The sequence below is a fragment of the Lissotriton helveticus genome, chromosome 5_1, assembly GCF_964261635.1.
Source record: "Lissotriton helveticus chromosome 5_1, aLisHel1.1, whole genome shotgun sequence".
Taxonomy (NCBI): Eukaryota; Metazoa; Chordata; class Amphibia; order Caudata; family Salamandridae; genus Lissotriton; species Lissotriton helveticus.
Genome location: NC_136065.1, coordinates 1,280,457,848 through 1,280,470,442, shown reverse-complemented (window position 1 = coordinate 1,280,470,442; position 12,595 = coordinate 1,280,457,848). Strand labels below are relative to the sequence as shown.

Here is a 12,595-nt window from a genome sequence, read left to right as displayed (position 1 = left end):
TAACCCTCCATGGCAAAACAATCTGGAGATGGAGTCGATACCCATGCGCACTATCGTCCTAAGGAGGGGTAACCTACTTTGTTACTACAAAGACTTCGTCCAAGACAAAAACAAACTTCAAACATCCGAGCCCAAAACCAGATGGCGATCTATGCATAAGTATACAAATCTTCAGCTCTATATGCCAAGAACAGATGCATACTGGTAAGTAGCATTTTCCTTCCCTCACTGAGTCACAGGGGCAGATACTCTCTTTGGGCACTGGGTCTCTGCCTACCAATGTTTGTACTCCGTGTGCAATACACATTAATAATTAAATAACCACATTGCACATTGCGTATTATGATTATTTAATTATCATTGAGGATGGCACCTAAAGTTGAAGATCCAACTTCATATTACAAGTGCCTGTCCTTTCTTTTAGCTTCATACTCTGACTCTCGCGTTATGCGAGGGTAAGGCAGCCAGGCAGGCACTTTCACTAGCACATGGTGCGCATGTGCCAGTCATTGTCGAGACCAAAGGGCTTCATTCATTTCAGCCCTGGACTTGCTTTGTCTGGGCACTTTGGGCTTCATCCCCAAATGACGCACAGGAGTGTCTCCGTTTTTGAAGCAGCCCAGGGCAGCATGATTTTCAGCTCTGTAACTGCCTGGAGCCGCATGCTAATTTCTACTGCTTTACATCCCCCCTTTCCCATGTCATCACAGAGTGGGGGGGGTGTTCCTTGAGAATCACAGACATGACGTTTTGGGAAATGGTAGGTACATAGAAGCAGCATGCTATAATGTAAAAGGGAGTGATCAGGTTCAGCTAATCTGCTCGTTAGATCCAACCAGCAAGCGCCAGAATCGGGTCCCTCCGGCAGACGCAGCTGACATCTTCTCCGCAGGATTCTTGTAGTCCCTGCTCCTCGTTCTGTGACAGGAGGCTGTAGATGCTGTGTCCACTCCTCACACACAAATCCCACTCTGCTTGAGTGGAATTTTGGTCTTCCCCCATCATTGCTGTGTGTCTGTAAATGCAGATCGCAGAGACTGTGCCACCCACAGGTGCCTCCAGGCATCGCACTTCTCAAGCAGGCCTTTGCCAACTCCCGAGAAAGACGAGGGTCCGTCCAAAGATGCCAGCTTTAAAACTGGAGACACTGGTTCGAATTTCGGCATCTGCTGAACATCCTGTGATTCTGGACAGATCAGTTAATTAAATAAAAAAAATATATATAAATCTGATCTTGTGCAACTTAAAAGGGGCTCAGGTAAAGCACGCCAACATCCTTAGGCCAAGTGTGCACGATATAACTGCTAAACCGGAAATAAACAGGAGAATATTCAGGTTTTAAAAATAAGTTGTATGTGAAAGCTACTTTAGCATATCACTTGCAAAGACATTCATCAGCTCATCAGCTGCAGAGTTGTCACAAAAGCTTAGTTCTAAAGTTTAATATTACAAATGAATGCAATAGCTACCATGTTTAAGGAGGTCAGTGTCATGCCCATTGTCAGGGTTGCAAGAAACACAAGAGACAGGAGGGGGCATAAGACATACAGGAAGAGTTGTCTCAAGACATGGTTATATGTTTAAAAGAGTGAGGAACCGTGCCATACAGTGAGCACCTAGTTGTGCAGTTTGCACTGTTTAGTAGTAATTGGAGACCAGCAAAAGACTGCCCTCTGTGCTATTGCTTGACTGGCCCAGGCCCGGTATCTCCTGAAAGGTAAGCTACTGCTCCTAACTGAAAACAAGCATTTGCAATGCAACAGGCCTCGCTTTTACACAAGTTTAAGCTATTGGCATTGTAAATGCAATGCCTTTTATTTATGTTTTAAAAACGAGAACAAAAATAAAAGGCATTGTCATTTGCAATGCCATTAGCTCAAACTCAAGTAAATGAGAGGCCTATTGCATTGCAAATGATTGTTACATATAGGTGTTATTTACCAATTTAGATCACAGCCATTGCATTTGCTTACTACGTTGATGGTTCTTCAGATGTCACCATCTCACCCCTTTTGTCGGTTTTGTAGCTAATTTTTATCTTCAGTTTTCCTTCTGGAATATAGGTCCCCAAGACACTATGGTTCCATCTCTTGAGGACTGATTTCCAAGGAGACTGGGATCTCCCTTAGCGTCCTTTTTTTGGAGGTTTCCTTCCTCTTTATTGGAGGTGATAAGTATTCTACACCTCAAAAGCCTGTTAATGCCACTTCTGCCTCATTTGATGAATTTATTCTGCTTGAAGGAGTTTTCTCGTTTTCTTCCTCTTCCTTTGGAAGAAGTTGGTCTTTGTCTCTTTTTTTTGTTGCAGTATATTAGAGGTCTTGCTTTGTATATATCTTGTCTCCTGTTGAGACCTTTCTTACTGTCCTCGATCCTTGCAAAGCTTGTGTGCACTGCCATTCAATATTGTGGGATTTTTCCCCACTTCATACTCCATCTTTTATCAGAGCTTCAGTCAGGACTTGCTGCCTGATTTCTCGGTCTATTGGATGGAAATTGGGGGTTTGTCGAGGCCTTCCGTTTCTTAACCTTAATTTCGACTGTGCCTTTTGATGGACCCCGGTGGTGGTTTTCATTCCCTTCATACCAGATTTTACATCTGCTGTTTTTCTTTTGATTTCCTGTTAACCGCCTGATGGTAGTCTCTTCAATTTGTTGCGTTGGTTCATGAGTAGTTACCATTATTTTTCCGGGGTATGTGATGCTCTCCACTTCGTCTCTTCTCTTATACGGTATTGTGTTGCTGGTTTTACAGCTTGGTGCCAATATCAGTATGTCTATCATTTTCACTCCATTGTGATCGCAACTTTGGTCTCTTACCAATGTATGTTTGTATTTATATCTATCTTTCGATGAAATCCTCTATTCTATGAGTGTTCCTCGTTCCAACACTGATCAGTCTCCCCTCTTGCTGAAGGAGGCTGTGGTATGCTTGAACGATGGGGAGGATAATACTTTTGGTGTATTTTGATAGACGTGTGTATGTATGTGTGTGTGTATATGTGTATATATGTATATATGTATGTATGTATATATATGTATATATATGCAAATCAGCTTCTCCTCAAATCAAAGGACACTGGGATTTCGTGGAGGCTTGCTTTTATTGAGGGTACTGCAGACCGGTTTCGGCGTTAGCCTTTATCAATGCTCCCCTAATTGCGTGCTTCGCGGGTCTCAATGGGCTCCGCTAGAAATGGCTTTCAGAGGCCCCACCTGCTTCAGTGTCCGCCTCTGCGCCAATAATGGGGACTACCAGTCCCACAATGCTGCATGTTGGCAGTCCGGTACTGGGGGAAGCCGCTGTGATATTCTTGCTTTCTCCGCCTCTGCTCCCATTCTCTCTGCCCCAAGAATCTCCTCACGCACCAAATAGGAGACACCAAAAGATATATATATATATCCGCTCCAAGAACCCTTCCCCGTAATCAACCGGGAATTAGGAAGCAGCACTCTCAGGGTAGATTCACAGTAGGTTTATTTCTCTCAAAACGCGCTTTCGGCACTCGGCCTTCGTCAGTAATGAAAAGAGGAGTAAGAGGAAGACGAGGAGGGGGGGCTGGAGCCTCAAACATCGTAGGCTCGCCACCCTTAACCAGGAGCAGGAAGAACTTCTACAAGAAATAGATGTAGAAGATACGGACAATTTAACTATAGTAAATTTGACACCCAAGATATTGACAAATGAAGAACAAAGTATCCTCAAACTTGGACTCACGTTTTGCCCACAGAAAAACCTAGAGTTCACGCAGACACGGATAGACCTTTTCAAATTCACCCGAAAATTGAAACTGTACAAATACTTTAAAACTAAACCTCAAGTGGATAAACCAACGGTGGTTGGTAGTACAGAAGATGACATCTTGACCTGCAGAGATCTGGCTGGCATCAGATCTCTAGAAGAACTAAGGATGGAGGGGTTGGCGGATGAGACCTCCAATCTGAGGAACACTCAGTTGATTATGGACATGGGAGTACAGCAAAAAGGTGGTGCCACCACCTTTAAACCGATTTCCACCTTTATGCCCGTGATGGGTACAGATGCTATAGACACTTTCTCTGAGGCTGTTATTCAAGATCTACGGAATTTGAGGAGTACTATGAAATTCAAATATGAGCAGCAGAATTTTACTAATAAACAGCATGTAGCACTCAAAAACTTATGTGAAGATTCTTCTTTGGTGTGCAAACCCTCGGACAAGGGAGGGAATATTGTTTTGCTCACCAAAACACAATATGAGAAGGAAGCTTTACGTCAGCTTAATGATTCTACCACATACATGAGTCACCACAAATGTATATAACAACAGCATTAAGGAATATCATGACATGATTCTTAAATGGTATAATATGTTGAGCTGTGACGAACATCTACTTTTGAGATGCCTTAACCCAGTGACTCCTACCTTTTACTACTTACCTAAGATTCATAAGGACTTATTGAATCCTCCAGGTAGGCCGATTGTAGCCTCCAGGGCAGTCTCACAGAAAACGTATCGATATACATAGACTCTTTTCTTTCCCCTCATGTGATCAATTTGAAATCATATTTAAAGGACACCAAACATTTTTTGAATTGCATTGAAAGGGTTAATTGGTGTGATGGATACACGATGATGGTGATCGACATTGCTAGCCTGTACACGTGTATTGGACACGAAGAATGACTGAGGGCTATTTCCTGGTTTCTGGAGAGTAGACCAGTGAAATATTTTGAACATAATAAGATGCTACTTGATTTCTTAAGATTCTGCCTAAACAACAACATTTTTCTTTTTGGCAAGGACCTATTCAGGCAACTCACGGGTGTGGCTATGGGTACCTGCTCCGCCCCCAGCTTCGCAAATTTATTCGTGGGGTGGTGGGAGGAGCAGGTGGCCTGGTAATGAAAAATGGAATGAGTGTGTGAAATGTTGGTACAGGTATATCGACGATCTTTTTATAATTATGGAAGGTTCAGTCGATTTGGCCAAAGAATATATGGAGATACTGAACATGAATACCAATAATTTGAGGTTCTCTGGTGAGATCAGCCAAATTGAAGTCAATTATCTTGACTTAACAGTATTTGTTGAAAATGGCAGTCTACAAACCAAGCTCTTCCGTAAGGAGACCGCAGGTAATTCCACCTTATTTGCGACCAGCAGTCACTCGAGGAGCTTGGTGAATAGTATACCGTATGGTGAATTACTGCGTATAAAGAGAAATAACACCAGGGAACAAGATTTTCGAAAAGCGGCTAGCAGCAGCATAAATAGATTCAAGGCAAGAGGGTACAACGATGGGGTACTCCGGCAAACTTTGGGTAAGGTCTGCAATCTAGAGAGGGCAGGGCTGCTTAAGAATGATAACATTAACAACAAAAACACTGTTGGAGGAACTTTTAGACTCATAACGACGTATTCCAACAATGCCGCTGACCTTAAACGCATAATGCGGAAGCATTGGAATATCCTGATGACAGACACTGTCATAAAGCAAGATTTACCCCCTTATCCTTTAGTGACTTTTAGGAAGGCAAGAGCACTGAAAGACTATTTGGTCCATAGTCATCATGAAGGACTAGAACCGAAATCCAAGTCTGAACCCATGAAGGTTTTTTTTCCCTGTGGGAGATGTAAGGCGTGCAAAGGGAGCAAACGCACAACACAATACAAGGTGCCAGGGGTGAAACAGCCTAGAAAAATACTAAAGTTCCTTACATGCACTACGCCTTATGTGGTGTATTGCTTAATAATAATAATAATCCACATTTGTATAGCGCACAATCACCCGTTAGGGTCTCTAGGCGCTGGGGGCCGTCGGGAAGATTAAGCAAGCTATTGCCCAGAGTCACATGGTGCTGGGCTAACCTGCCGTCGGAGCCGGGGATCGAACCCTGATCCCCAGATTCCAGCGTCAGTCGCCCTGGCCGCGGCGCCACACCTCTCCCTTAACCTGTCCTTGTGTCAGAAGGTATGTTGGCAGCACCACGAATCCAGTGAAATTAAGAATCCTGGAACATCAAAGAGCGATTCAAAATGCAGATGTGAGCTATCCAGTGGCTAGACATTTTGATAAAGAGCATGCACGTAACAGAAATGTGCTAACGTACTTCTGTCTAGACTCTGTCCCCTCCAGTGTGAGAGGGGGAGACAGATTACACAAACTCAGGCGACTTGAGTCGCGTTATATTATTGACCTGCAGAGTAAAATGCCGATGGGACTTAATATGCACGAAGACTTGGCTGTCCATCTTCTATAATGATACTGTAAGATATATACACTGTGAATGATTAATCATAATTTTCTTCTTTTTTTTTCTTATTATTATCTTTTGGTTTATTACATGATTATTATATGACGCATTTTGATTCTTCTTAACATGACAAGATTAGGACTGTAATATGTATTAGCCCATATAGGGCAAGATAACAACATTGATAGGGGTTGATTGGGTTAGAACACTCTATAAAAGCCCATTTGTGGGCGTGATATTAAATGTTTACATTTTGTAACAATTACATGATCTGATTTATATACAGACAATTATGTATTGCCTGGGTTTTGTTATATTCATCAAATGTGACAGACCATTTATCGTATACAGCCCCACTCCAAGATGGAGATTACGTTTTGATTACTGTGTCCTATCTCTATGTTGAGTCAGGTGGTCGCGTGATGGTTTAAATGTAATGTGGCTGCTGAGCCCTCCGTTTCATTACTGACGAAGGCCGAGTGCCGAAAGCGCGTTTTGAGAGAAATAAACCTACTGTGAATCTACCCTGAGAGTGCTGCTTCCTAATTCCCGGTTGATTACGGGGAAGGGTTCTTGGAGCTGATATTGTTGTCGGGTGCACCCCCGACTAGCAGGCACCAGCCTAGGAGTGCGACAGGCAGGTGCAAGTGGAGCGTGGGGATATATATATATATATATATATATATATATATATATATATATATAATTATTTTAAAGGTTTTATATAGCAGTGGCTAGACCTGGAGGTATCAGATCATAGTTACAGTTTACATCGTTACAAAGGTTACTCGGTTATTAGAGCACAGCAACATAGTTACTTGTAAGGTCGAGATAAACGAGAAGCACAAATAAGTAAGGGGGAAAGCAGGCGAGGGGAGAGATTCAGGGGAGGGGGTGGGAGCAGGGGAAGTAGACAAATAATTAAGGCAGGAAAGAGGAGGGGAGGGTGAGAGACACAGCATGGAAAGAGGAGGGTAAGGGCGATGGGGATACAAACCGGTAAACGAGTCAAAGCAACGTCCAAAGTCCAGTAAGCTGTGATCCCAGGGGAAGTGGTATCATTTCCCTATCTCTGTTGCGAGAGGCTCTCTTTACGCAGTGGACTCTCTGAGGGGTCTCAGACTCCAAGGCCTACATACTGGATCATTCCACAAATAGGGGAGAGGGAGTGCTTAGGCAAGGGGTGCCATACCATACCTCAGCTGTGAGTGGCTCCCTTGGCGCAGTGGACTCTCTCAGCGGGTTTGCTGAGACTCCAGAGTATAAATATTGGATCTTTCCCCAACAAGGGGAGAAGGAGTGCGTAATAAAAGGGCACAAAGGACAGGGGGCTAGGCAGAGTAGCAGGCAAGGGGAGAGGGAATAGGAGCTAGGGAAGTAGACAAAGAGAGAAAGTGTACTAAATGGGAACATATTTAATTAATGAGGTTTATATAGTGCTGGCTAGACCCGAAGGAATGAGAGCGCTTTACATGAGGAACAATGTTGCAATTTAAATCAGTTAAAAGTTACATAAGTATCAAGAAAAGCATTTAAAGAACATAGGGGACAAGGTGGATGGAGCAAGGAAAGGTAAGGGGAACATAGGGGACAAGGTGGATTAAGCAAGGAAGGGTAAGGGGCAGATTTGAAGGCATCGAAAGAAGCGCTGATGTTGGCTTTAATGCTGTTGCGCAGCTCTCTTAACAGCGGGGCCCGGCCGCCATGTTCTCCTCGCAGCTGCGCTCAATCCAGACCGCAACGTCGGGACCAAAGCACCCACTGGGCTCTTTATAACTTGAAAATGTTCCCCATGCTTTCCCTGTGTGTTGCTTTTGTTGGCCCTTCGTTTTCACGACTAAAAGTCTCAATGGCAGCATTAAGGCGGACTCCGGTGCGGGAGCCGGACGGATCACATCCGCGCAGTCATGATGGCTAGCTGTCTATATCTGTAGATGTATATATGGGTATATATTGCATGTATGGTTGTGCTATACTTCTTCCATAGGGCGTATATATCTGCTTTTATAACTACTCCTTTCTTAGTGCTCTAATTCGACCTTAACTTGGTAGTTGCTTATGCACTTATTTTTCCTTTCTCCTCTGGGCCTATACATTGCATAGTCACGGAGAGTTACCTTCTCTCTAGGAGGTTTTTTTTATGATTGAGTGGTCTTTACCAAACGTTGTTGTTCACGCAGTGTATTTTTTTCAGCTTTGTTGAAACACTGAAAAGAAAATCTCTGAGCACATCATGTATGTATGTGTGTTTTATATATATATATATATATATATATATATATATATATATATATATATATATATATATATATGTGTGTGTGTGTGTATATATATATCCATCAAAAGAGTTCCCCCCCCGATGGAAGAGCCACACAGGTAGGTTTTTGTGTTTTCGCCAATTTATTGGAAGGTGCAGTCAGATTTGGCGGGTACTGGTCATCCTCTCATTTGAACCGCCAGACGCGTTTCGGGTTATCTCCCTTCATCAATAGCGTTGTTGCAAAAAATAGACAGTCAACAGTGAACCTGATTTATAATTCTGACTCCCGCCTCAGTGGGCGTAGCCCGCAGAGCCTTCTGGATGTCGTGGTACCGAAGGTTTTGCTCAAGTGAGCTTGTCTATGTCAATTGCCTCTAGTTCACAAAGTCCCGCCATAGCTGGAGCTCTAATCCAGTGGTATGGGCTGTTGTCATTGGTCCTTTAGCCTTGTCCAGTCTTGGGTTGAATACCTTTGTCAGGGCTACATAGTATAATTGTTTCTATGAAGTGTTTTCTCCAACACTCTCTTATCTCCCCCTACTGTGAGCAGTGTTTTCCACATGCTTCTCACGGTTTTACAGAATTTAGCTCCCAACTGGCTTCCTACAGTCCTTCTGGTGGAGCACCTTCCTTCACCTATAATTTTTAAGACAGCCTGGTCACTTTCTCATTATGGACCGGCTAGTCCTACTCAGAGACCTTTTGTGAGTTTAGTTCCCAGACAATCCTCCAGGGATGGTGTTGCTTGGGTATCTAATTCTAAGATAAAGAATCTGTGGCTAGATGTCTCTATCCAACAAATAAGTTGCTTGCCTTCTGTAACGCCTTATCTGGTAGAGACAGGATCTAGTCTCAGATTCCTTAACGACCCACCCATCCTCCCTGCCCTGCAAACTGCTGGTCATGTTACCTACAAGATCCCTTTCTTAGCATTTCTGATGCCTTGCTTTAGGACATTTGACACAAAGATGTCTCTTTTGGCACACTGTTAACATAAGCAGTTTCTTTAGGTGGCTCTGCGTTGTAAGCGCGAAAAGTTGTCACAGAAGAAACTGATGTCAGCGCATCTGTAGAGGGCTTAAGTGGACTCCGTTTACGTCACATCCGGAGGATGATGTCGCTACAGAGTCAACGCACTCTACTGATGTGCAGAGGTACTGCTGCAGAAATATCCGGATCTAGTCTGGCGCCTGGGGAGAATTCTAAGATGAGGAATCTGCGACTAGATCCCATCTCTACTAGATGAGGCGTTACCGAAGGTAAGTAACTTATTCATTAAACTACCATGACTAGAAAATCAATCCTTGCTTATTTTTCCTCCACAGGCCACACAGTTCTATTAGCGTTCTTGCGGCAGCATTGGCGGAAGTCGAAAATATTCCTGCATATCTTCCAAATGGCTTGGCTTTGAAAGATGCTTTACAGAAAGCCAAAGAATGGATGCAAGAAGTGGATACCATGCAGGTGGGATAAAGTTATTTGTCTCCAGTTCCTATTGTTTCTCGTAACATTTTTCTTTTTATTGTCTCACATGCAAGACAACAGTTTGTCGCCACTGAAAAAAACAGTGTTTCCAACAGATATTCTAGATGCCAAAAGAATTACCACTGGAACTTCATTTATTTCAACCCTAATAAAGTCATTGGTGCTGTGCTAAACATTTGGTCCTTAAATTAAGTGGTGCCTATCGTCCTTTAACCAGGGTCCAGTCAGAACACTTATGAAAGCACGGAGTGGCAGTTTAATTCAGTGCAGGTCTGCACCCATTCAGAAGTCCCTAATCTCCACAAAATGGCCACTTCATCCATCCTGCATAATAAGCTGAGCCTTTTCCCTTCAAGAAAGAAGGAAGATTTTACTGATCCTGTAAGCACCGGTTTGTAGAGTGTAGTTCTGTAGATTCCCATGCTCAGAACACCTCTGCACCTCCATCGCACCCAAACTCTGCCGCACCATCAACTGCTCCATCGAGTCCACCACCTTCCCTGAAGTCTGGAAATACGCAGAGATCAACCCCCTGCTGAAGAAACCCTCTGCCGACCCAAAGGATCTCAATAACTACAGACCCATCTCTCTGCTCCTCTTCCCAGCCAAAGTCATTGAGAAAGTCATCAACGCCTAACTTTGAGTTCATTGAAGCGAACCACATCCTCTCCCAATCGGGCTTCAGAAGCAACCACAGCACCAAGACTACTCTCCTCGCCGCTACAGACCTCTGCGCCCTCCTTGACCGAGGCAAGGCTACTGCCCTCATCCTCCTGGACCACTCTGCCGTCTTTGACACCATCTCTCACCACACCCTCTGCCCAAACATAGTCGGACTCCCATCGTTCATCTCACAACCCACAGAGATCAGCTGCGGAGTGCCTTCGTAAACCTCCCTGAGTCTCACATTCTTCAAAATCTACATGGCCACGCTTGCAGCCATCGTCAGAAGCCACGGACTCAACATTGTCTCCTATGCCGATGACACCCAGCTGATTCTCTCCCTCATAGACGAACCCACAGCCCTCCCTCATAGACGAACCCACAGCCGCCAAGAGCAACTTACACAATGGAATGAAGGCAGTTGCCACTTGGATGGACCGCTTTCTCAAGCTCAGTTCAGACAAGACCAGAGTCCTCAACTTGGACTCCACCCCTTCCACCTGGGACGACTCCGGGTGGCCCACAGCACTCTGAACCCCCATCACACCAACCCACATGCGAAACCTTTGCATCACCCAGGACTCCTTGCTCCATGCAGTCTCATCCTCCTGCTTCCACACTTGCAGCCTGCTTCGTAAGATCTTCAAATGGATCCCCACTAAATCCAGGAAAACGGTCACCCATGCTCTCGTCAAAAGCAGACTATACTACGGAACCGCACTCTACGCCGGCATCACCCAGAAACACCTAAAGAAACTGCAGAACATCCAGAATGCCTCTGCCAGACTCATCCTGAACATCCCACGCCACAGCCACATAACTGGCCACCTGAGACCTTCACTGGCTTCCTATTAACAAAAGAATTAACTTCAGGCTCCTCACGCACTCCTACAAAGCCCTCCACAAAGCTGGACCCGCATACCTCAACCACCACCTCTCCTTTTACACTCCCTCCAGACATCTTTGCTCTGCCCAACTAGCCCTGGTCACCATCCCACGGATCCCCAAGACCACAGCTGGAGGAAGATCCTTCCACCTTGCTGCGAAGACCTGGAACTCCTTGCCTATGCACCTCAGGCAATCCTCATTGCTGCCGTAATTCAAGAAGGCCCTCACGACCTGGCTGTTCAGCTGAACAGCAGGACCCCCATTCCCACTGCCCCCCTGTAACTCCCCCAACCACCCCCACCACCCCAACCACCCAGCACCTTGAGACCCTAGCAGGTAAATAGTCGTGCTTTACAAGAAACTTGATTGATTGCTATCTAGAGTTGGGCTCCGATGTTTACATGTTGTTTTTCTTCGAAGAAAATCGTACTTGGCAATCAATGAGCATTGTTAATTTAGTAATTTAATGGTCACTTCACTCTGAGGGTTGAATGGAGGTTTAACCAAGGCATCCTACAACGGAAGTCTTGAATGTGTTTGGTGAGGGGTCCCTTAGGTTAGCACAATTTGAGCTCAAGCCCTTAGGGGCCCTCTTTAGTACCTCGGGCCTAGGTACCAGGATACCATTTACTAGGGACTTACAGAGGATGCTATAGATCTTGCCAATTGGGGGCACAATTGTACAGTTTTGGGAAAGGGCTCTGGCACTGGGGACCTGGTTAGCAGAACCCAGTGCACTTTGTCAATCACATCATGTACCAGGTAAAAAGTGGGGGTGCCCATGCCATTCCTACATACAGGCACACAGTGAGGGTGCTGTCTCGTGCTTTCTCTCGTGGTTAGCACCATTGCATGCAGGCTGCATGCAGTTGGTATGTAGGTTCCTTAGGGTGGCATAAAACATGCTGCTGCCATTAGGGACTGTCTTTAGGACCCATGCCTTCGGTACCAGGGGTACTACTTACAAGGGACATATAGAAGTGCTAAAGTGTGTGCCAGTTGTGCTACAATTAGGCCATTTTACCTTGTGTTTTTAGGAAAAGATCACTGGTCCAATATTC

General features: G+C 44.7%; 1 protein-coding gene across 2 annotated transcripts in view; it reads left to right on the top strand.

Annotated features, from left to right (window-relative positions):
- KDM5B (lysine demethylase 5B) overlaps positions 1-12,595 on the top strand; it is an 877,335-nt gene that overhangs the window by 586,478 nt on the left and 278,262 nt on the right. For both annotated transcript variants that reach the window (XM_078644101.1, XM_078644102.1), the window contains one exon: positions 9,824-9,962. In XM_078644101.1, coding sequence (XP_078500227.1) covers positions 9,824-9,962 — 139 coding nt within the window. The remainder of the gene's footprint in view (positions 1-9,823; positions 9,963-12,595) is intronic.